The sequence below is a fragment of the Hermetia illucens genome, chromosome 6, assembly GCF_905115235.1.
Source record: "Hermetia illucens chromosome 6, iHerIll2.2.curated.20191125, whole genome shotgun sequence".
NCBI classification, from domain to species: domain Eukaryota; kingdom Metazoa; phylum Arthropoda; class Insecta; order Diptera; family Stratiomyidae; genus Hermetia; species Hermetia illucens.
The window spans coordinates 48,402,215-48,421,801 of NC_051854.1; the positions used below are offsets into that span (position 1 = coordinate 48,402,215).

The window sequence follows — 19,587 nt, forward strand, 5'->3', positions numbered from 1 at the left end:
AAACAAAGGCACTACTAATCAAAAATACTAGATAAATTTGGTGCACATCCAAAATCAAATAGAATTAAAGAATATTTCAAGAAATAGATATTTGTGAAAATAATTGAGAAATTCATCAAAAAATCGATAAATGTTTATTGTAAGTCTTAAACTAAGCAATCCTTAAATTCAAAAATTGAATCTAAATAATGCCAGCTTAAGGGCGAATCTTAGACACCTTTAAAAGGTGAAGATATTTCCCAAAATTCCTTTTCAAGAGAGAATCATGTACCTAAATGGAATTGAGTGACTAATAAACTTAATAAGACCTGAAAATAATTGTGAAATTTCTAGGCTGTTGTCTTCAAGTCCTAAATACTCCTAAATTATATCTACTGCAACTAAATGAAATATTAAAGAAAAAAATATATGTATATGTATGTAATGTAAAAACGTAATATGTGATTAAAAAAATAGCATTTCCGAGTAAGAATATGTTTATTTATTAATAATTTTGTTCTGCACTTTGCTGTCGGCCCCAGTCATAACCCATCCTATTTGCACCGCGTGATATTGTTTGTAAACTCACGGTTAACTCACCATACGAATCGGTCTGAAGTCCTGAAAAAGAAAAATGCTTGATTTTAATTTAAATTTAAACATTTCTCTTCTTGTTACAAAACTATCACCATAATATATTCAACAAATTCTCAACTACATTCTTATGTTAGTGTTACAGTTTTTCTTTTACGTTTTTTACCCCGGGTCGGAGGACGTGACTCGACTTTTTCGTTGTTGACACAAAAAACTGTCATTTTATTCGCCCCGGTCTCATGTCAGAACGTCAGCTGTTTCTGCCGCCATTGAATGCAGCGGTGGAGGCGAATTCATGTCGGCGCCTAGGTTCAGGGAAGAAAACCGTCCGCGTGATCCCGCCAATGGGGGCCCACGCTTCGCGGGTGCTCTTTCGAAGCGGCCGACGGCTCGTCGAAGGCCTTCAGCCTCAACAAAGACACCCACTTGGGTCCGCCTCGCGCGTCGAGTTTGAACGAGTGTTCGCCTCGTTCCAGAACTTTAAAAGGGCCCTCGTATGGTGGTTACTGCGGCTTCCAAGGGGCGTCCACCCTGATAAAGACCTGGTCACACATCTCGAGACCCCTTCGAAATCGCGTCCCTAAGCAGACGCAGCATTCTTAAGTCGTTTAACCCTGCTCTGATGTCCAGAACAGGATCGGTGCGGAGGCGTAGATTCTCCCCGTAAACCATCTCCGCTGGGCTGGCCGCGAACTCCTCTCGCTGGGCTATACCGAGGCCAAGGAGGACCAAAGGTAAGGACCGCGACCACGATGGATCGTCACGGGCCATTAGAGCGGCCTTCAGCGTCCGGTGCCGACTTTCCAGGATACCATTTGACTGTGGATGGTAAAATCAAGGAGCTTTCCTAACTCCGCGAAAAGAGAAAATTCGAATTTCATTCCCTGGTCCGTGATGATGACGGTTGGAACACCAAAGCGCGGAATCCATTCTCGACAGAGGGCCTCGGCACATGATTGCGCCGTAATATCAGACAGAGGTATTGCTTCAGGCCACCGGGTAAACCTATCTATGATTGTGAGGCAATACTTGAATCCGTGCGCATTCCGCAAAGAGCCGATGGTGTGGAAGCGCTTGGTTGACCGAGGGAGTACACCTACTTCGTTTCGAACGTGCTTGTTGACCTTGCACTTCTGGCACGTGATACACTGTCTGGCCCAAGATTTACGTCCTTGTTCATGGACGGCCAGAAATATTTTTCAGTGACTAACCGGTTCGTCGTCCTGATACCTGGGTGCGCAAGATCGTGAAATGCGTGGAATACTTCCATGCGAAAATCGGCCGGAATGAATGGCCTGGGTCCCTTATTTGAGATATCGCAGAATAAGTAAGCGTTTCAACCGAAAATAGGAAACTCTTTGAATTTATATTTGGAATTTACCTTCAAGCTCTAAACCTCAGCGTCGTCTTTTTGTGTCACGGCGATTGCCATAGTCGACCGAGGCGGGGACTGTGACCTCCGAGATTCGATACAAAGCATCTGCAACAACATTGTCTTTACCAGACACATGTTGGATATCAGAAATAAACTGGCTGATATAACTCAAGTGCCTAAGTTGGCGAGGGGACGCTTTGTCGGGCTTTTGTCTAAGCGCGAATGTAAGAGGCTTGTGGCCCGTGAACAGCATGCCCTCAAGGGAGAAACGGAAGTATTTTATAGCGAGGTACGCGGCGAGTAGTTCACGATCGTAGATACTGTAGTTGCGTTCAGCTGGGTTGAGCTGTTTTGAAAAGAAGCTCAACGGTTGCCAGATTTGATCCACCCGTTGGTGCAGAGCGGCGCCTATCGCAGTATCTGAGGCATCAACGAACACAGCTAAGGGAGCATCTGGCCGAGGAAATGCCAGCAGTGTTGCCTCAACAAGCTGTTGTTTGACTGTCTCAAATGCATGGACGGCCTCAGCAAACCACGCAACCTCGCGAGAATCTTTAGTTTTGGGCCCCGGCAAGTAGGCGTTCAGGATCGCTTGATGATAAGCGGCCCTGGGCAAGAAACGACGATAGAAATTTAACATACCCAAGAACCTTCGCAGATCCTTCACTGTGGTTGGCAGTGCAAAACTCTTAATCGCCTCAACCTTGTCTGGGCCAGGTTGGATACCGTCAGGGGTAATTAAGTGGGCAAGAAATTTCACCTGTTCCTGTAGAAATCGGCATTTTTCAACGTTTAAGACAATTCCGGCTTGAAAAATGCACTCAAGATGCTCGGAAGCGGAAGTGACCAAAACGTTATCCATGTATACGAAAAAAAAGTTTAAGTTTCGTAAAACAGAGTGGATGAACCTCTGGAAAGTCTGCGCAGCACTGTACAAGCCGAAAATCATCCTAGTGAGCTGGATGAGTCCGAAAGGTGTGCAAATTGCCGTCTTTGGAATGTCTTCGGGTGGTGGTACGCCTTGGCTAGATCCAAAGTCGTATAAAAACAGGGCAATTCGTTAATGAGTGCGCGAAATCATGGTTGTGTGGTATGGGATATCGGTCTGGAACTGACGCCTATAATCTCCGCATGGCCTTCACCCGCCGTTTGGCTTAGGGACCATATGAAGCGGGATGGACCAACAACTGTTTGATGGTCTGCAGATACCCTGTTTCATCAAATTTTCCAACTCCCTCTTTGCAACTGCAAGAGCCGGTGGTATTCATATAGTGCTGCACATCGTGCTTCACCGGCTTTCCGTAGTGATGTTGCAAAACTTCCGTAGGAGTGCGCAAATGGGATGGTCGGCAACGTCCTCGAAAATTATTGAAACAGTTGTATCTCGGCATGTAGAAATCTTCCCTGATGTCTGTAACGAGATTGCGGGATCTATTAATGTCCTGTTCTGCAAGTCAACCAGCAGCCCATAGTGACACGGGAAGTCTGCGCCTAATATGGGGATACTGATGTCCGCTAACGAAGAAGAAAGAAGAAGAAGAAGAAATGATCGCATCACATGATTACCGACCATTGCGAATGTGGAACAATCGTGGAACGAAATGAAAAACACGATCCACAAAGCGGCCTCTGCAACCCTCGGGGTCACCAAGCCGGGTTAGCGGTACATCAACCGAGATACTTGGCTTTGGATTGACGATGTTGAAATGAAGATCCGTGAAAAGAAACCCCTCTACCACAAGTTTCTCGACGATAAAACGCTCGCCATTGGTATGCCAACTGGGAAGCAACAAAAAAGCGGCCGCTGTCACCCGAGCGGACCATTACAAAAATCTTTACGATGAACTGGACCCTCGAAATAGTGAGAGAGATCTGTATTGACTTGCTAAAAGCCGTAACGAACGTACACAGGATATCGAACACTTCTGTTGCGTTAATGACAAAAACGGTACTTTGCTTATCAACCTTCGAGCCGCAACGGATAGATGACGAGAATATTTCGAGCAGCTTTCAACTAAAAAATTTGAAGAAAGTACCACTGTTCCAATATGGAAAAAGAAATGTAGTCCAGCAGAATGTTGAAATTACCGTCCGATCCGGTTACTTTCCCATACCATGAAGATTTTTGAACGCATTCTTGACAACCGTATTCGTGAAATCGTTGAAATAACCGTGAATCAAGCCAGATTTGTCAAAAACTGCGGAACTACTGACGCAATACATGCTGCGCGGTTACTCATGGAGAAAAACCGTGAGAAGCATCGCCCTCTTTACATTGCCTTTCTGGATCTAGAAAAAGCGTTTGACAGTGTGCCGCACGAACTCATCTGGCATGCTCCGCGACAACACTTAGCGCCAGAAGAACTCGTGCTCTAGGTTCAATTGCTCTACCACGATCCGAAAAGTAAAGTTCAAAGTATGGCGGGGGCGCCATTGAAACAAAAGAAATTGCACTGTGCGCGTTTTTGGATATCGAAGGAGCATTCGACAACACATCGCACACAGAGATACAGGATGCCCTGAGCCGCAAAGGAGTGGGAAACACCCTGGCACTCTGGATGGGCAAAATGCTAGAAAGCAGACAAATAGAGGTACAAACAGGTACAAATTCTATTATCATGAACACCACTCAAGGCTGTCCACAGGGCGGAGTACTATCGCCGCTGATGTGGAGTATGGTAGTGGATGAACTCCTGGACGTGCTAACTAATACTGGAATACAAGTCCAGGGCTACGCGGACGACATTGTTCTAATCTGTAGGGGCAAATATGAAGATACCCTATGTGATAGAATCCAAACTGGATTAAGGGTTACTAGTGCCTGGTGCAGGAAGGTGGGACTGCGGATCAACCCAACCAAAACCACCATAGTACCATTCACTAGGAGGCGTAAGCTGGATCACCTGAAAGCCATAACATTACATGATATGGAGGTGAAACGAGAAACAGAGGTCAAATACTTGGGAATCACGCTAGACCAAAAATTACTCTGGAAGACACATGTCGGAAACACTTGTCGGAAAGCCACGAGGGCTCTGATGACTTGCAGATCCATAGCAGGAAAAAAATGGGGTTGTAGCCCGAAGATACTACTTTGGATATATACTGCAATAGTAAGACCAATGATTACCTATGGAGCGGTAATCTGGGCAGAAAGAACCCAACTCAGCACACAAGCCAGGGAATTACATAAGCTCCAAAGGCTGGCTTCCGTGTGTATCAGTGGGGCAATGAGGACATGCCCAACGGCATCCCTGGAGGTCCTTCTGGGATTAACCCCTCTCCATCTGCACATACAGATGCAGGCAAGGAGATCAATATTCAGGATGGCCGGTAGCATGAGTGAGGCGGGGAGCTGCCTAAATCGAAGGAAGATTGATATCCTTTCTAGGCGGTATCCCGAATTACTGATACCGAGGGACAACATGGCAACGAGGTTTCACTTCGATAAGAAGTTTGAAACACGTTGGAGTAACAAGACAAACTGGGAAAGCGTGGCTGCGACATACGGCTTAAACCAGCAACTGATTACTTGGTACACTGACGGATCCCTCACAGCAGAGGGAGCGGGTGCCGGTGTCATTGGTCCAAGGAAAATGTACTTTGAGCCAATGGGCAGGTACACTAGCATATTCCAGGCGGAAATTTACGCCATAGACAAATGTGCCTCCTTTAATCTGCAAAGGAACTACAGGGGGCAGAACATAGCTATTCTCACCGATAGCCAAGCAGCGATCAAGGCACTTAGGTCCAACCAGGTGAACTCTAAACTGGTATGGGAATGCCTTGAGAGACTGAATACACTCGGCTCGTCCAACAAGGTCTGGATACTTTGGGTTCCAGGCCATGCTGGGCTGGAAGGCAATGAGGCAGCGGATGAACTAGCCAAGAAAGGAGCAGGGATGCCTTTATACGGGCCAGAACCCTTCTGTGGAATCGGAAACGGTTTCATGGCTATGAATCTAAGAAACGAAGAAAAACGGCTGAGGGAACTATATTGGGCGGGCCTACCAGGGATGGAGCAGTCCAGGGTGCTTATTGGGGGATACGAACCCATGCGCACAAAGGATTGCTTAAACCTCACCAAAAAGAACCTCCGAATCATAGTGGGAATTCTCACTGGTCATTGTCGGCTGAACTACCACCTAGGGAAGCTAGGGATATCTACGGACACTGCCTGCAGGTTCTGTGAGGAGGAGGACGAAACCTCTATGCACGTCCTGGGACAGTGTCCAGCACTTGTGCAAAGTAGGTCGATACATCTGGGAGAACACTTAATACCAGATGCAAAGCTGAAACTTCTGGAAGTGGGGAACATACTAAAATTCCTAACGGTTACTGGCCTGCTTGAGATACTATGATCAACGGGTACACTATAACCAGTAAAAGGGGCACAATAGTTCTTCAAGGACGCGGTGCGACTTTCCCTTAACAAAAAAATAATAAAATAATAATGGCGGGTGTATCAAAACCGCTTCGTGTCTTTGTTGGTGTTCATCAAGGAAGCGCCCCAATCCTCTTTATTCTTGTTATGGACACCGTCACACGGGACATCCAACGTCCAGCGCCCTACACACTGCTTTATGCAGATGATGTTTTCCTAGCATCTAATGGCAAAAATGAGTTCGAGGAACTTATCCAAAAATGGAATGATCGCCTCATGCAACACTGTCTCAGATTGAATCTAAATAAAACTGAGTTTTTGACGACCAATCCTCATGAAACAGGCACAACCACTGTCAGCGGAAATGATCTGCCAAGAACTAAGCGATCTAAATACCTCGGGTCAACGCTATTAGACAATGAAGAACTGCGTTATGAAATTGCTTCACGCATTAATGCAACCTGGATGAAGTGGCGTTCCACAACTGGTGTTCTTTGTGATCGACGTATCAACGAACGTCTCAAATTTAAAATTTACCGCAATGTCGTCCGTCCAGTCGCTCTCTATGGTTCTGAGTGTTGGCCGACTATAAAAGACAATGAACGGCGTCTTGCGGTAATGGAGACGAAGATACTACGTTAGACTAGTGGCGTCACACGTTTAGATCACATCCGAAATGAGGATATCCGCGATCGTGATGGGGTAGCACCGATCGTGGAAAAATTGCGAGAGAGGCGTCTTCGATGGTATGGTCACGTAAATGCTAACGAGAATTCACTTACCAAGATTGATCTGAACATCGAAGTCGATAGTAAACGGCCAAAAGGCAGGGTGAAAAAACGGTGGCTTGATACGCTGGATGGGGATTTAAAAGCCTCGAGATTGCACCCAGATCAGGCATTCGATAGAGCCAAATGGCGAAACCGATTATGACGAGCCGAACCGACCCCGCTTGTGAACGGGACAAAGACTGAAGAAAAAGAAGAAGATGGAACAGGGTATCTGCAGCCCTTCATACAGCTGTTGGTCTTCCCCCAGTCCATATGGTCCCTAAGCCAAATTGCGAATGGCGTCCCTTTGGGGATTACAGACCGATATTCTATTGCACTCATCCACGACTTTGCGCATCATCTCGCAAACTGCCGCATTTTTTCGACCTTGGATTTAACCAAGGCCTATCACCAAATCTCTGTAGCTTCTGAAGACATTCCAAAAACGGCCCATCTCGACTGCATTTTTCAACGTCTCCTCGAGGCCGAGTTAGTCTTAAACGTTGAAAAATGCAAGTTCCTCCAGACACAGGTGAGATTCCTCGGCCACTTCATTTCCCCTGACGGAATACAGCCCGACCCAGCACCGGTCTCAAGCTTCCCGCGTCCGAAAACCGTGAAGGATTTGCGGAGGTTCTTGGGCATGCTAAACTTCTATCGTCGTTCCCTGCCCAAGGCCGCCCAACTCCAGTCCGTTTTGACCGCGTACTTGTCTGGCGCCAAAACAAAGGACACACGAGAGATTGTGTGGTCTGAAGAGGCTGTCCGCGCGTTCGATAAATCCCGACAGCAACTGGCTGATGCTACCCTCTTAGCATTTCCTCGACAAGATGCACCTCTAGCCGTTTTTGTTGATGCCTCTGACATCGCAGTAGGTGCTGCTCTTCACCAAGTCTGGCAGCCGTTGAGCTTCTTCTCCAGACAGTTAAACCCCGCTCAACGAAACTACAGCACTTACGATCGAGAACTGCTCGCCGCGTACTTGAGCTTCCGCTTCTCCTTTGAAGGCAGGCCGTTCACAGTGTTCACGGACCATAAGCCTCTCACATATGCTTTAAAATAAAAGCCCGACGAAGCGTCCCCTCGTCAGCTTCGACACCTGAGCTTTATAAGCCAGTTTACGTCAGACATCCAATACGTGTCCGACAAGGACAACATAGTTGCTGACGTTTTGTCACGTGTCTCCGAAGTTAACATCCGCGCCACACTCGACTTCTCGGCTATTTCCAAGGCCCAAGAGGATGACGCAGTAATTCAGAGCCTCAAATCCAACCCCAAAAATAAATTTCGGGAGTTGCCCATCTTCGGCTCCAACCTCTTTCTCGGAAAAGGGACCCCGACCATACATTCCGGCCATCTTTCGCAAGGAAGTGTTCCACGCGGTTCACGACTTGGCGCATCCAGGTATCAGGACAACAAATCGGCTAGTCACCGAGAAATACTACTACCTCCATGAACAAGGATGTCGACTCCTGGGCCAGAGAGTGTATCGACATAGTAGGACCTTTGCGAGACTCGCACGGTTTCAAGTATTGCCTTACAATCATCGACAGGTTTACGCGGTGGCCTGAGGCAATACCTCTGAAGGACATTACGGCGCAATCTTGTGCCGAAGCCCTCTGTCAAGAGTGGATCCCTCGCTTTGACGTCCCTGCAGTGGTCATCACTGACCAGGGAATGCAATTTGAGTCCCCTCTTTCTCGGACCTAGGCAAACTCTTGGGTTTCAAACGCCAGCCGACTACGGCATACCACATGCAATCCAATGGGATGCTAGAACGTTGGCACCGGATGCTGAAAGCCGCCATTATGGCACGCGACGATTCGTCCTGGACTCAAGTCTTGCCTCTCGTCTTACTCGGCCTATGAACAACCCACCGAGAAGAATTTGCTGCCAGCCCCGCGGAGCTGGTATACGGGGAGAACCCAAGGCTCCCAAGTCAGGACGGATGCAGTCCGGAAGCCGCTACAGCCTCCATATGAAGGCCGAGCACTTTGATGGAGCTTCAGTCTTTGCGGGCGAACCTTCACGGTGAATTTCGCCAACTTTTTAAGTTAAGAACATGATCGTCTTCCTATTTCCCTTAAGTACTTTACAAGGTTTTCAATCTTATCTGCACAAGATTGGAAAGGCAACATCTTCGGATAGTATGTTTTGTTGTGGAGTTGTGGACGACGCCCATCAGACCCTTTTTTTCTTGTGGAAGGTAGGATAGGATTCGTCAGCAGCTCTATTTAAGCACAGGCAGTCCCTCTCCAGACAACATTGCCGAGGAGATGCTGAGGAGCGCTGACAGGTGGAGCCGTTTTGCGCATTACGTTTGGGTTCTTTTCGTTGCAAAGAAGGTTCAGCTCGACCGGTAGAGGACCAGGATGGCAGGGGATTCCTTGAACTGATAGCTTCCTTCCTCCTCTTCTCTCCCGGTGGTGAAAGGAATTCTCTGACTTGAAGGCTCCGCAAGACGGCAGAGTTCGGGGGCAAGCCCGAAGTAATGTGACAAACGGTTCCAAACTAGCTCTCTGATGATGGGGAGGTGTTTAGTTGGTAGTCTGACGACGTACCGTTGCGGAACACCAATACTCTGTATGTAGACGAAAACACCACGAGTACTAAACGGATCGCTAACAACCCATTGCAGAGCGAACTTGGTAAAAAACGAAAGGAGGAAGGGAAATCTGAAGGAGACTTCACTCAGATACTCTCCAGGGCTGAAAAGAAAAAGGCGAAGAGGAACAAAAGACAACAACAAGTCGCGCCATCAGAAAAACCTCTGCCTAAAACTAAGGCGAACACGAAGAACGGAGCACCAAAAGAAAAGGTGGGGAGACGAAGAAGGACTAGACCGTCAGCTTTGCTTATCAAGCCGACGGAAGGCAAGACTTTTGCGGACGTCCTCAGCGAAATCCGTTACAAGATTAAACCCGAAGACAACGGAGCAGAAGTGTCTTCCATTCGTAAAACGAAGGGTGGTGGAGTCTTAGTCAAGGGGCTTCTGGGAGAAAAAGCTTTGGTTTCCAGCCTGTAACCCACGTGTTCTTTAGAAATTCGAGACCTTGACTGTCTCACGGAAAAGAACGAGGTAGAAGAGGCCATCAAACGCGAATGCCCGGAGGTAGCCAATGTCCAGATTGGTATCACCTCCGCGAACCTCCAAGGCCAAAAAACTCGCGATGGTGGAAGTTGCCGAGCAATCCGCGAGGAAGCTTCTAAACAGCGGGAAAATAAGAATTGGTCGAGTAGTATATAGGATACGAATCCGGGCCGCCCCAACCAGGCCATAAAGCGAACACCAGGAAAGGAAAGGGAAGCTGCGTCCTATGCAAGGATTGTGACGCGACTGATGAGAGCGTTGCGCACACTGCGGGCTCGGGGCGGGGTCCAGTTTTCAGCGCAGAACTGGAGAGAGCTAGGACACGGTCAACATGATTCGCATACTACAAATCAATAAGCACCGGAGTGCAACCGCTCGCGAGTTGCACGCGCAGTTCGCTGTGGAGACCAAAGCTGATTTAGTACTCACCAAGGGCACTCTTCCCTGCGCACCCCGTATGGGATGATGACGTCGGCGCGGAGAGCGCAGAGGACTGTCCACTTTTCTCTATAAAAGAGTTGGAACAGGCAGTCCCTTTCTATGAAAAACAAGAAAGCGCCAGGACCCAATGGTATTCCAGCAGAGGTATACAAACTGGTATTCCAACACCGGCCAGACCTACTGCTCGGCGCGTTCAACGCTTGCCTGAAAGAGGACATTTTCCCTGCTCGTTGGAAGGTTGCGAGGCTTGGGCTGATCCATAAAGGGAAAGGCGACCCTGAATTGCCGTCTTCATACCGCCCACTGCTGGGAAAATGCTCTAAAAGCTCATCAGAAGTAGACTCGAGGAAAGGATATACGCTGCCGGAGATTTATCTCCCCGGCAGTTTGGTTTTAGAACAGGGAGATCGACAATTGATGCTGTCATGCAAGTCGTGGACGCCGTTCGACGAGCAGAGGCACATAGCCGCCAAACTCGACGGGTGGTGCTTCTCGTAACACTTGACGACAGAAACGCCTTTAATTCCATAAGATGGAAAGACATTCTAGGCACACTAAACAATACTTTCAACGTGCCGAACTATCTCTTACGGATATTGAGAGATTATCTGAGGAACCGTTCCCTGCTCTATAAAATACTAGAGGGTGAAAGGTGGATGTAGGTAGCAAATCAAAGCAGCAGCGAACAAGGCTGCGGCTGGAATTTCGGCGTTAACTAGGCTAATAGCAAACATTGGGGGTCCTACGTCTAGCAGGCGACGTCTCCTGATAAGTTCAACGCAGTCTGTCCTGCTCTACGGCGCAGAGGAATGGGCTGGCGCTCTTAACAAGGAGGTATATCGTAAACGCCTCGCGCAAGTACAGAGACGGGGAGCTTTGCGGGTGGCGTCTGCGTACTGCACTGTCTCTGAACCGGCCGTGATGGTGATCGCGGGAGTGATCCCCGTTGCCCTTCTTGCTAGGGAGCGTCAGGCCATATACAAGCGCAAGGGAGGTGGTTGCTCGCGAAGAACGGCAAGGCACTCTAGACGAGTGGCAGCTCTCGTGGCAAAATTAAACTAGAGGCAGATGGACTGCGCGGCTCATCGACAACTTAGGTGCCTGGCTGAATCGGAAGCATGGTGAGACTGACTATTTCCTTACCCAATTTTTAAGTGGGCATGGAAGTTTTCACTCTTACCTGCACAAGATTGAAAAGGCGCGTTCTTCGGAGTGTGTGTTTTGCAATGGAGTTGTGGACGACGCCGTGGAAGGTGGGGTGGGGTTCGTCAGCAGCTGTATTTAAACACCCCCTGTGTTGACAACATTGTCGAAGAGATGCTGAGGACTGCTGACAGGTGGAACCGTGTTGCCCATTACGTTCGGGCCCTTCTCGTTGCTAAGAAGATAAAACTCGACCGGTGGAGGAGCCGGATGGCAGGGGGTTCCTTAAACTGACACTTCCCTTCCTCCTCTCCCCTCCCGTTGGTGAAAGGAATTCCCTGATTTGAAGGCTCTGCAAGACGGGAGAGTTCGGGGACTAGCCCGAAGTAATGTGACAAACGGTTCCGGGCTAGCTCTCTGACGATGGGGAGGTGTTTAGTTGGTAACATAGTCCGACGGCGTACCGAATCGAGAGTCCAGCACTGTGTGCGTAAATGCATTCACCTACCCTACCCCAAAAAAAAAATACTCTGTACGTAAATGTAAATGACACGCGACACTGCAAAATATTCTCCGCCAGGCAATTCGGCCGCGTCGCGTCGCTTTGCTGAATGTCCCGTCGCGTCACGTAGCGTAGATGGGGTCGTATCTTTATAGTATATGAGGTGGTGAAAATTGAAAAATAATCAAGAATATACAGGAGGTATGTGTGTGGATGGTGGGGGAGAAGCTATAGCTTCTGAGCACTCAGGCCATTATATTCGCCACCCCCGTCTAACGGAATATTCCGGATTCGTTAACGAATCGTAGGATTTCCGTTAGTGGATGTGGTGTTACCCGTCGCAATTGGAGAACATCGGCACCAAAGATCTGATGCCTGATGCGTCCATAGACGGGGCATTCACATAGGAAATGCTCCGTGGATTCCGCTTCCTCATTACAGGAGGGACACGTATCATCTTGAGTAATTCCTATTCTGAACATATGCTCAGCTAGTGAATTATAGCCTATCAGGATGCCCACAATACTTCTGCAAGTCTTCCTGCTTTTCGGCAGGATAAACTTTGCGGTACGCATGTTCGGTTCTGACAAGAAAAGTTTGGTGTGCCGAGCAGCATTTAGGCTCTGCCACCTGTCATTATGGGAAGCTTGTTCCCAGTTTTTGAAAACAGACTTAACCAATGCTACTAATAGTACAATTGCTGGCTCCGGTGCCGGCATAGGGGAGATTGACCCCTCTTTCGCTAAAACATCCGAGATTTCATTTCGCTCTACGCCACAGTGACCAGGTACCCAGAGTAGTTCCACCGTATTAAATCTAGAGATTGAGTTCAAACGGTTTCTGCATTCCTGAACGATTTTCGAGGTGATCTAAGGACTACTCAATGCCCTCAATGCAGCTTGGCTGTCATTGCAGATTGCGATGTGAGCCTGCCCTTCAACCGCTTGTCAATCACACAGTTTTCCGCACTTAGGATCACATAAACTTTGGCTTGAAAAACCGTTGCTTATTGTCCCAAAGGAAAAGCCCACTTCTCGTTTTTATTGTAGAGGAAGACTCCGGCCCCAGAACCCAATTCTGTTTTTGAGCCATCGGTGTAGAAGACTTCCGTATATCCCGCCACGCATTTCTCTGGGTCTTCCCAGTCGTCTCTACCCTTCAGAGTAACTTCATATCTTCTACCAAACAGATGTATGGGAACACGAGAATCGGAAGGCATTGTAAGAACTGGATTCAGTCCTCCCAGTAACTCTTCCAATGCTCTATGCCCCCCACATTCGTTGTTTCCCCATAAATCTAATCGAATTAGTCTATGAGCTGCTCTCATTGCAGTGTTCAAAGCATAAATGTATAAAGGGGCTGCAAATTGAGTAGTGCATTCAGAGCTGCGCCGGATGTCGTGCTCATGGCACCAGTGATACCCAGACACACAGTTCTTTGCAGTGCGTCTAGTTTACAGTAAAAACCTTTTTGTCTCACCTTAACCCACCACACTACGGATGCATATACGAACATCGGCCTAATGATGGCAACGTATATCCACATTACCACATGAGGCCTGAGTCCCCATGTCGAGGAAAAGGTCTGCCTTCACAGCCCGTAAGCTGTGAGAGCTCGTTTCATCTTTACCTCTACAGGAGATGTAATAAAATTTCAAATAGAGTTCGGTTTTACCTTTATTTTTAGCACCCTCCGTCAATATTTTCGGGTTCCTCAACTCCGCATTCTTTCCTGTAATCCAACTCATTATCTCCGCCACAGTATTAGCACATCTTGGGATTAAAATCGGTGCAACAATCCTTCTCCTTTCCATACCGAAAACCGGAGCATGGATCCTTGCATATCCTAGAGAGGTTTCCACTCCCCAAATATTCTTACCGTAAATACAGAACACAATCTGGGGCCCTTGAATATAGAAAAATAGAAATTTACTTTCAAAACTTTTGATTTGAGTTGTAGAAACTTTGACCACTTACATCCAAACGGATTAGTTGCTTTATAGGAAAATTCTAGTGGCATATTGAAAACGATTTTCTCGTCTTGTGGTCGCGAAGTGGAACATTGTGTAATGCCAGCCGAAAGTCCTGCAACGAGCTCCCAATCAGGTCCCGCTATCACTTCGTATCGAACGAACAGCTGAGAACCATCAGGACCCAGTGGGAATGATGCGAATTCAATTTGTCCAGTAACAGAGATATGAAAACATGTCACTGCTTCCATTTTTAGAGGAGTATATGCAAATAAATATATTTCCTCATTACTGAATTGTACAAACCGTCGCCATAGTGATTGAATCAAATTTTGCTAATAGATGGAGCACTCTCGAAAGCATGTTGGTCTTCATATGGCAGCACTATTGGAGCGAATCAGCTGAAAGTGAAATGTCACATTTTGTTGACAACTCGTTTGTGTTGCGTTTTTGGAGCTTTGTTTTAATATTTCTCCCTTTTTGCGGGTTGTAAATATTGAGATGATCGCGAAAAGTTGTCCAAAATGCGAACAGCAAGTGGCGGTCGCGTCGAAGAAGTGTAAATGCGGCTATTCCTTCTTCAATGCTCGTCGCACGATTCGCGGACCCACCCCGGAGGTGGATGAACGCCGCCGGACCGCCCGCATTCGACGTGAGAAACCAAATTTCTACGATTCACAGCAATTCGACAAGAAAAAGAAGCGTCAAAGGGTAAGAGTTATCAGTTCTGCATTGCGAAAAGCGATTGAATGTTGTTGAAATGTAATTTTAGCGCGTCAAGCAGCAACAAGTTGATGAGGAGGAGGATGACAAGGGAGCCAAGAAGGAGACCGCAGCGGTCAGGGCGCGGCGACGACAGCGTCGCAAGGAAGAGGAGGATGGCGGCGGAAACTTGTTTGCCAGGTAAGGGTCGCGGAGAGTGTTCTTTGAGTGGATTAATTCGATTTGGCATTTTCAGGATGTCCAAGGAGAAGCAGGACATGGCGGCCATCATTCTGGAGGAGCTGAACCGGAAGATCGGCGTCGTCCAGTGGCAGCCGACGTGATAATTCCCCGCCTCACGGCAATTAGGCTATAAGTTTTAGATTTTAAGAATAAAACCGCTTTGAAGCCATAATTACGCGTTTGATTGAGAGTTTGATGTGATGTGTTTTGGTTTATGTCCCAGGTATGTCAGCTGGTTTGGTGTGTAGTCGTCGGCAGATGGCAATGGAGGAGCCCTCTGATGCGCAAACCATTCCCAACTGACAACTTCCATTGTGCATGCATTTCGCACACATCGCCAGGCCCATGTGCGGACAGGTCGTCATAGGGACCTTATGCACCCGCGCGTGCATGTGTGAATTTCGAATTCGACAAACTACAAAGGTTTATCGAGCGCACTGTCAGGTGCGAATAGGACCGCGCCATAGGCCCGTTGCGGTAGTGCGAGTGAGTCAGTGCGCGCCGTCATCTCCCAGCCGAGGAGAGCCAACCAACGGCCAGTTCGCTGCCAGAGACGAGGAAAATTTTTCGGGGGCCATCGAGGTGCAAACGCGCGCGTGAAAAAGGTCAAAATTTTGGCCGCCGTTCCGCCCAAAACGCTCCAGAAACTGTGCCCGCAAGTCGTGCGAGTGTCTTGTTGGTGTTTTCCCGCGGAGTTTAGGTCACGCGACGTCGTCTGCGTGCGGAAAAACGTGTCGAGGAGCGTGTGTCTGCCGCCGTGCGTGAATTTGCTCGCCGAAATGCCAAAGCAAAGATAGTGGGAGTGGAGCTGGCCGTCGAGTGTTTGCCGTGTGGTGTCTCGCGTTCCACGGAGCAAAAAAGCAATTGCGAGGCGGAAAAGTGTCGCCAGGCAGCCGCCGCGTCTTCCAAGTGTGTTCTGAAAAAAAGTGAGTGCACGCGGTGATTTGGCGTGATTTCGCACAGTCGACAGGTTTGCGGGCATTGTCCGCATGGAAAAGAAAATGGTGGCCGTGTTTTTCTCACATCATATTGCAGGGAATAGTGCCCGCGACCCGCGGCCGCGCTGGTGGTGCTGACAAAGGCATGGCACAGCACGGTGCTGACCAATGTTCGAAAATTCGAAGATCCGCGGCCGACATCTTGGTGAGCCGCCCGACGAGCAATGTGTCGGGCCGATAGCGGCTCCCAAACTGTGGCGGCCATGCGAGCGTGTGGGTGACGGTTGTTTGTAAACGAATAGTTTGTATACGAGAAGAAGAACGACGGGCGGGAGCGTGGATGCGCGTGAATCAGGTGGACTTCCCGCGGAACTGGGTTCCCCCCGGGATGGCTCAGCGAATGGTCGCGCTCGGTGCCCCTGATTCCGCTTAATTGGACCATGCGGTAGTGTGAGTTGGTGTGGTACTTTCCTGATCGAGTGTGTGTGATGTATGAATGGAACACGGTAATCCACACATCGGCGGCATGCGACTGCGTGTGTGTGGCTGAGTGCGCGTGGATGTGTGCAAGTCTCACGCGTTGAAAAGTTCATTCAACTGTCAAAAGTGATTTTGTTTATTTTCGATCTGTTCGATGTCCGCCCTCCCCCCGTCGTCGGCTCCACATTCCACTGTGATTGCGCTGCGTGTGTGGTTAAAGGCCCAAAAATGTGGAGACGGTGACGTGCGTGTTATTCATCCGCTTCGATGTTTGTTCGATTTGTTGCCCAAAAAGGTTCTGGGCCCCAATCACAGCCGGGGATGGGCGGGAAGGTCGAGTTGACATTGGCCTGGTTCTCCCTTTAGGAAATTGACTGGGAGGGATGATGACGACTGGTGCACTGGCTGACGGTCCTGTTTGTTTACACAAAAGCAATGACGACTTCGGGTTTATCGATTGTATGGCCAACTCCAGGATTCTGATATTTGGGAGCTGTTCAAATTAGCCGAGATATGCGCGTTTTCTGTCCAGACTGATACAGTAGCCGCTCGAAACTGGGGACCCACAGAAGTTAGAAAAGCTTGCAAATTAGAGCAAACCATTCATTTACATGTGCCGCTCTCAATTTACCGAGTAGAATAAATCGTTCTAATTTCAGAACTTGGAAATTGATTTTCTATTTCCAAGGTTTCTTATTAAAATCGGTTCAATGTCTGTCAGTCTGTCTGTCACAAGCACTTTTCTCAGAAACGGCTATACCGATTGACACGAAATTTAGGGAGAAGGTGGAAACTGTGGGCCCCCAGACATGCGGTGAGTGATATCCTTCTAGGTTGAATATAGGGGGGAGGTCCCATACATGTAAAAGGGGGAATTTTTTTTCATCGAATGTAGTCATGTGGAGTATCAAATGAAAGGTCTCGATTAGTACTTTTCGAAGTCGGCCTTAGTTTTGAGATTTGTTAAAAAGGCGGGCAGTGGGAGGGGTGCAACGTGATGATTTCTTTAACGGATCCATTCTCAGAAACTACCAAACCGAAAAATTCCGAAAAAATTCATGAAGCTGCCACTATATGGTGCCCAGGCCTCAAAATATTCTCCATATCGATATCTATTCAAGTTAATAATGGTATATTACCATATTTTTGGGGAAATTGAGTAAAACCCACCTTAAGTTTATCCCAGAGTTATAAAAGTTGGTTGTAGTATAAAATATAATATGAAGCATATTATCCCCAAGTTTGATCAAAATCATTCTATTACTAACAAAGTTACAGTAGCTCAAAGTTCCCCTTGCCTACCAGGCAAGGAGTGTCAAAGAGAAAAACAATGGCGGGTTTTAATGCAGAGCTCACAATTTGGCACGGCCTTAAGAATGTGGCCAATGGGGTGGAGTTACCCTCCAGATAAAGTTGCCTCATGAGTGGAATGGGATGATTCTTTGTTCTTTCGAATAATCTCTCTATCAGGTTGAGAGTGAACTCTCGAAGAGGTTTTACTCCTGCTCGTCGGTACACTTCTGCATTGCGGTCGCACTTCTTGGTTTTCCGATTGTAAGACAAGCCGACGCAGTGTCTCAAAATTCTGCACTTGAAGGACTCGCACTTCTTCATAGCTTTGGTCGAGCAAGAGATCCATGTAGGGGTTCCGTAGCAAAGAATCGGTCTTATGAGGACTTTGTATTGAGTCAGTTTAGATTTAGTGCAAAGTCCTACTCTTTTGCGAAGAATAGAGTAGATTTTACTTAGTGCACCGCGTGCTCTGCTGAGCGAAAGATTAAGGTGGGGGGTCGAATCGTAGGTGTTCATGAAATAGCATTCCCAAGTATTTCATTTGTGGTGAACTGTTTACTACGGTAGTTCCGATGCGTAGCTTTAAGCGTTTAGCTTTTCTGTGGATAGATCTAGATGCCAAGTGTATGGATTTTCTCAGAAGAGTAATAGCCTGTGTTTTGGCCCCGTCGATTTTGATCCCCCAGGTTTGGTAGTACTTGCAGAGATCTGTTAAGTATGCCTCTATAGCATTAGCTGCCTTACCGTGTCGGAGGCTCGACGAGAAGATAAGCGTGTCATCAGCGAACTGTAACAGTTATGTGTCGCTCTCTGCGATTGGAGCGTCGGCCGTGAAAATGTTGTAGAGTGTAGGTCCTGAAATGGATCCCTGCGGTACTCCAGAAGTGACCGGTAGGAGATCGAAATAATCATTTCTCACGCTGACCTAAAAATGCCTATCTTCACAGAAACTTATTATAAGTCTGATCACCTGGATAGGGAAATCAAGGCTGATTAATTTGAAGATGAGTCCGTTGACCAACACGGAATCAAATGCCCTTTTAAGGTCTAATGCACAGACTACTGCGGGCTTGTTATTGACGTTAAGTCTGCTACTCACTGAATCATGAAGGTAGCTTAGTGCTTGTTGGGTCCCGTGCTTTGTCCGGAACCCGAATTGATGGTTCAGAATAATGTTTTTCCAATCGTAATGTTTGACTAATCCCACTGTCCATACTTTTTCGAAGAGCTTGCCCAAGTTGAAGAGGAGAGAGACGGGCCTGAAGTTTTGTGGTGCTACTTTCCAAGTAGTGGGAAAGAAACCATTATTGATGCAGTTCTTGAAGACTGCAAGAAGGAACTTCATTGATGCCCTAGGGAGGTTTTTGATGACTATATTTTCTATGTCATCTGATCCGGTTGATTTTTTGTCGTTCTTTTAGTGATGGCTGCGAGCTGTGATAAGCTCAAAAAGGTTTTTGGGTCATTTGGTTTGCAGGATGGGTTAAAGATGGAGAAGGTAGTTAGTTTGAGTGAATGCTCATGAAGAAAGTCTTTGATTGTCGTGTCTACAATCGAACTGATGGCCAGGTTGTTACTAGGTGCAGGAGAGTTTAGTTGATTTAGGAAAGACTTCACGAGTATTTGAGCTTTCCTAGGGTCACTGCCGATGTTTTCATTGTTCTTGGTAAGAACGAAGTTTTT

The 19,587-nt window shown here is 47.6% G+C and overlaps 3 protein-coding genes across 5 annotated transcripts in view; 2 read left to right on the forward strand and 1 right to left on the reverse strand.

Moving 5' to 3' along the window:
• Positions 1–285: 285 nt before the first annotated feature.
• On the reverse strand, positions 286–14,565 carry LOC119659292 (B9 domain-containing protein 1). Its single transcript, XM_038067304.1, has 3 exons — positions 14,256–14,565; positions 13,954–14,184; positions 286–600 (listed from the first exon to the last, which is right to left on the reverse strand). Exons 1-3 carry the CDS (start codon positions 14,497–14,499, stop codon positions 485–487), a joined length of 591 nt encoding a protein of 196 aa, XP_037923232.1. The 5' UTR covers positions 14,500–14,565; the 3' UTR covers positions 286–484.
• Positions 14,566–14,633: 68 nt separating this feature from the next.
• Positions 14,634–15,365, forward strand: LOC119659293 (UPF0547 protein C16orf87 homolog). Its single transcript, XM_038067305.1, has 3 exons — positions 14,634–14,959; positions 15,021–15,151; positions 15,207–15,365. The coding sequence occupies exons 1-3, from the start codon at positions 14,750–14,752 to the stop codon at positions 15,292–15,294; spliced, it is 429 nt and encodes a 142-aa protein (XP_037923233.1). The 5' UTR covers positions 14,634–14,749; the 3' UTR covers positions 15,295–15,365.
• A 263-nt stretch (positions 15,366–15,628) lies between these two features.
• The window catches only part of LOC119658621 (histone-lysine N-methyltransferase, H3 lysine-79 specific), an 80,999-nt gene continuing 77,040 nt past the window's right edge, over positions 15,629–19,587 (forward strand). Inside the window, exon 1 of one of the 3 annotated variants that reach the window (XM_038066116.1) lies at positions 15,629–16,119. The gene's annotated coding sequence lies outside the window, so the exon portion shown is untranslated. Of the gene's footprint in view, positions 16,120–16,140; positions 16,582–19,587 lie in introns of those variants that run through there. The other 2 variants (XM_038066113.1, XM_038066114.1) reach the window with 2 other exon arrangements.

Coding starts and splice junctions, on each gene's coding strand:
- LOC119659293 (XM_038067305.1), top strand. CDS start 14,750: ATGATCGCGAAAAGTTGTCCAAAATGCGAACAGCAAGTGGCGGTCGCG. Junction 14,960..15,020: donor AGAAAAAGAAGCGTCAAAGG/GTAAGAGTTATC, acceptor ATGTAATTTTAG/CGCGTCAAGCAGCAACAAGT. Junction 15,152..15,206: donor GGCGGAAACTTGTTTGCCAG/GTAAGGGTCGCG, acceptor TGGCATTTTCAG/GATGTCCAAGGAGAAGCAGG.
- LOC119659292 (XM_038067304.1), bottom strand. CDS start 14,499: ATGGAAGCAGTGACATGTTTTCATATCTCTGTTACTGGACAAATTGAA. Junction 14,185..14,255: donor AGCAACTAATCCGTTTGGAT/GTAAGTGGTCAA, acceptor TCTATATTCAAG/GGCCCCAGATTGTGTTCTGT. Junction 601..13,953: donor GGAGGGTGCTAAAAATAAAG/GTAAAACCGAAC, acceptor TTTCTTTTTCAG/GACTTCAGACCGATTCGTAT.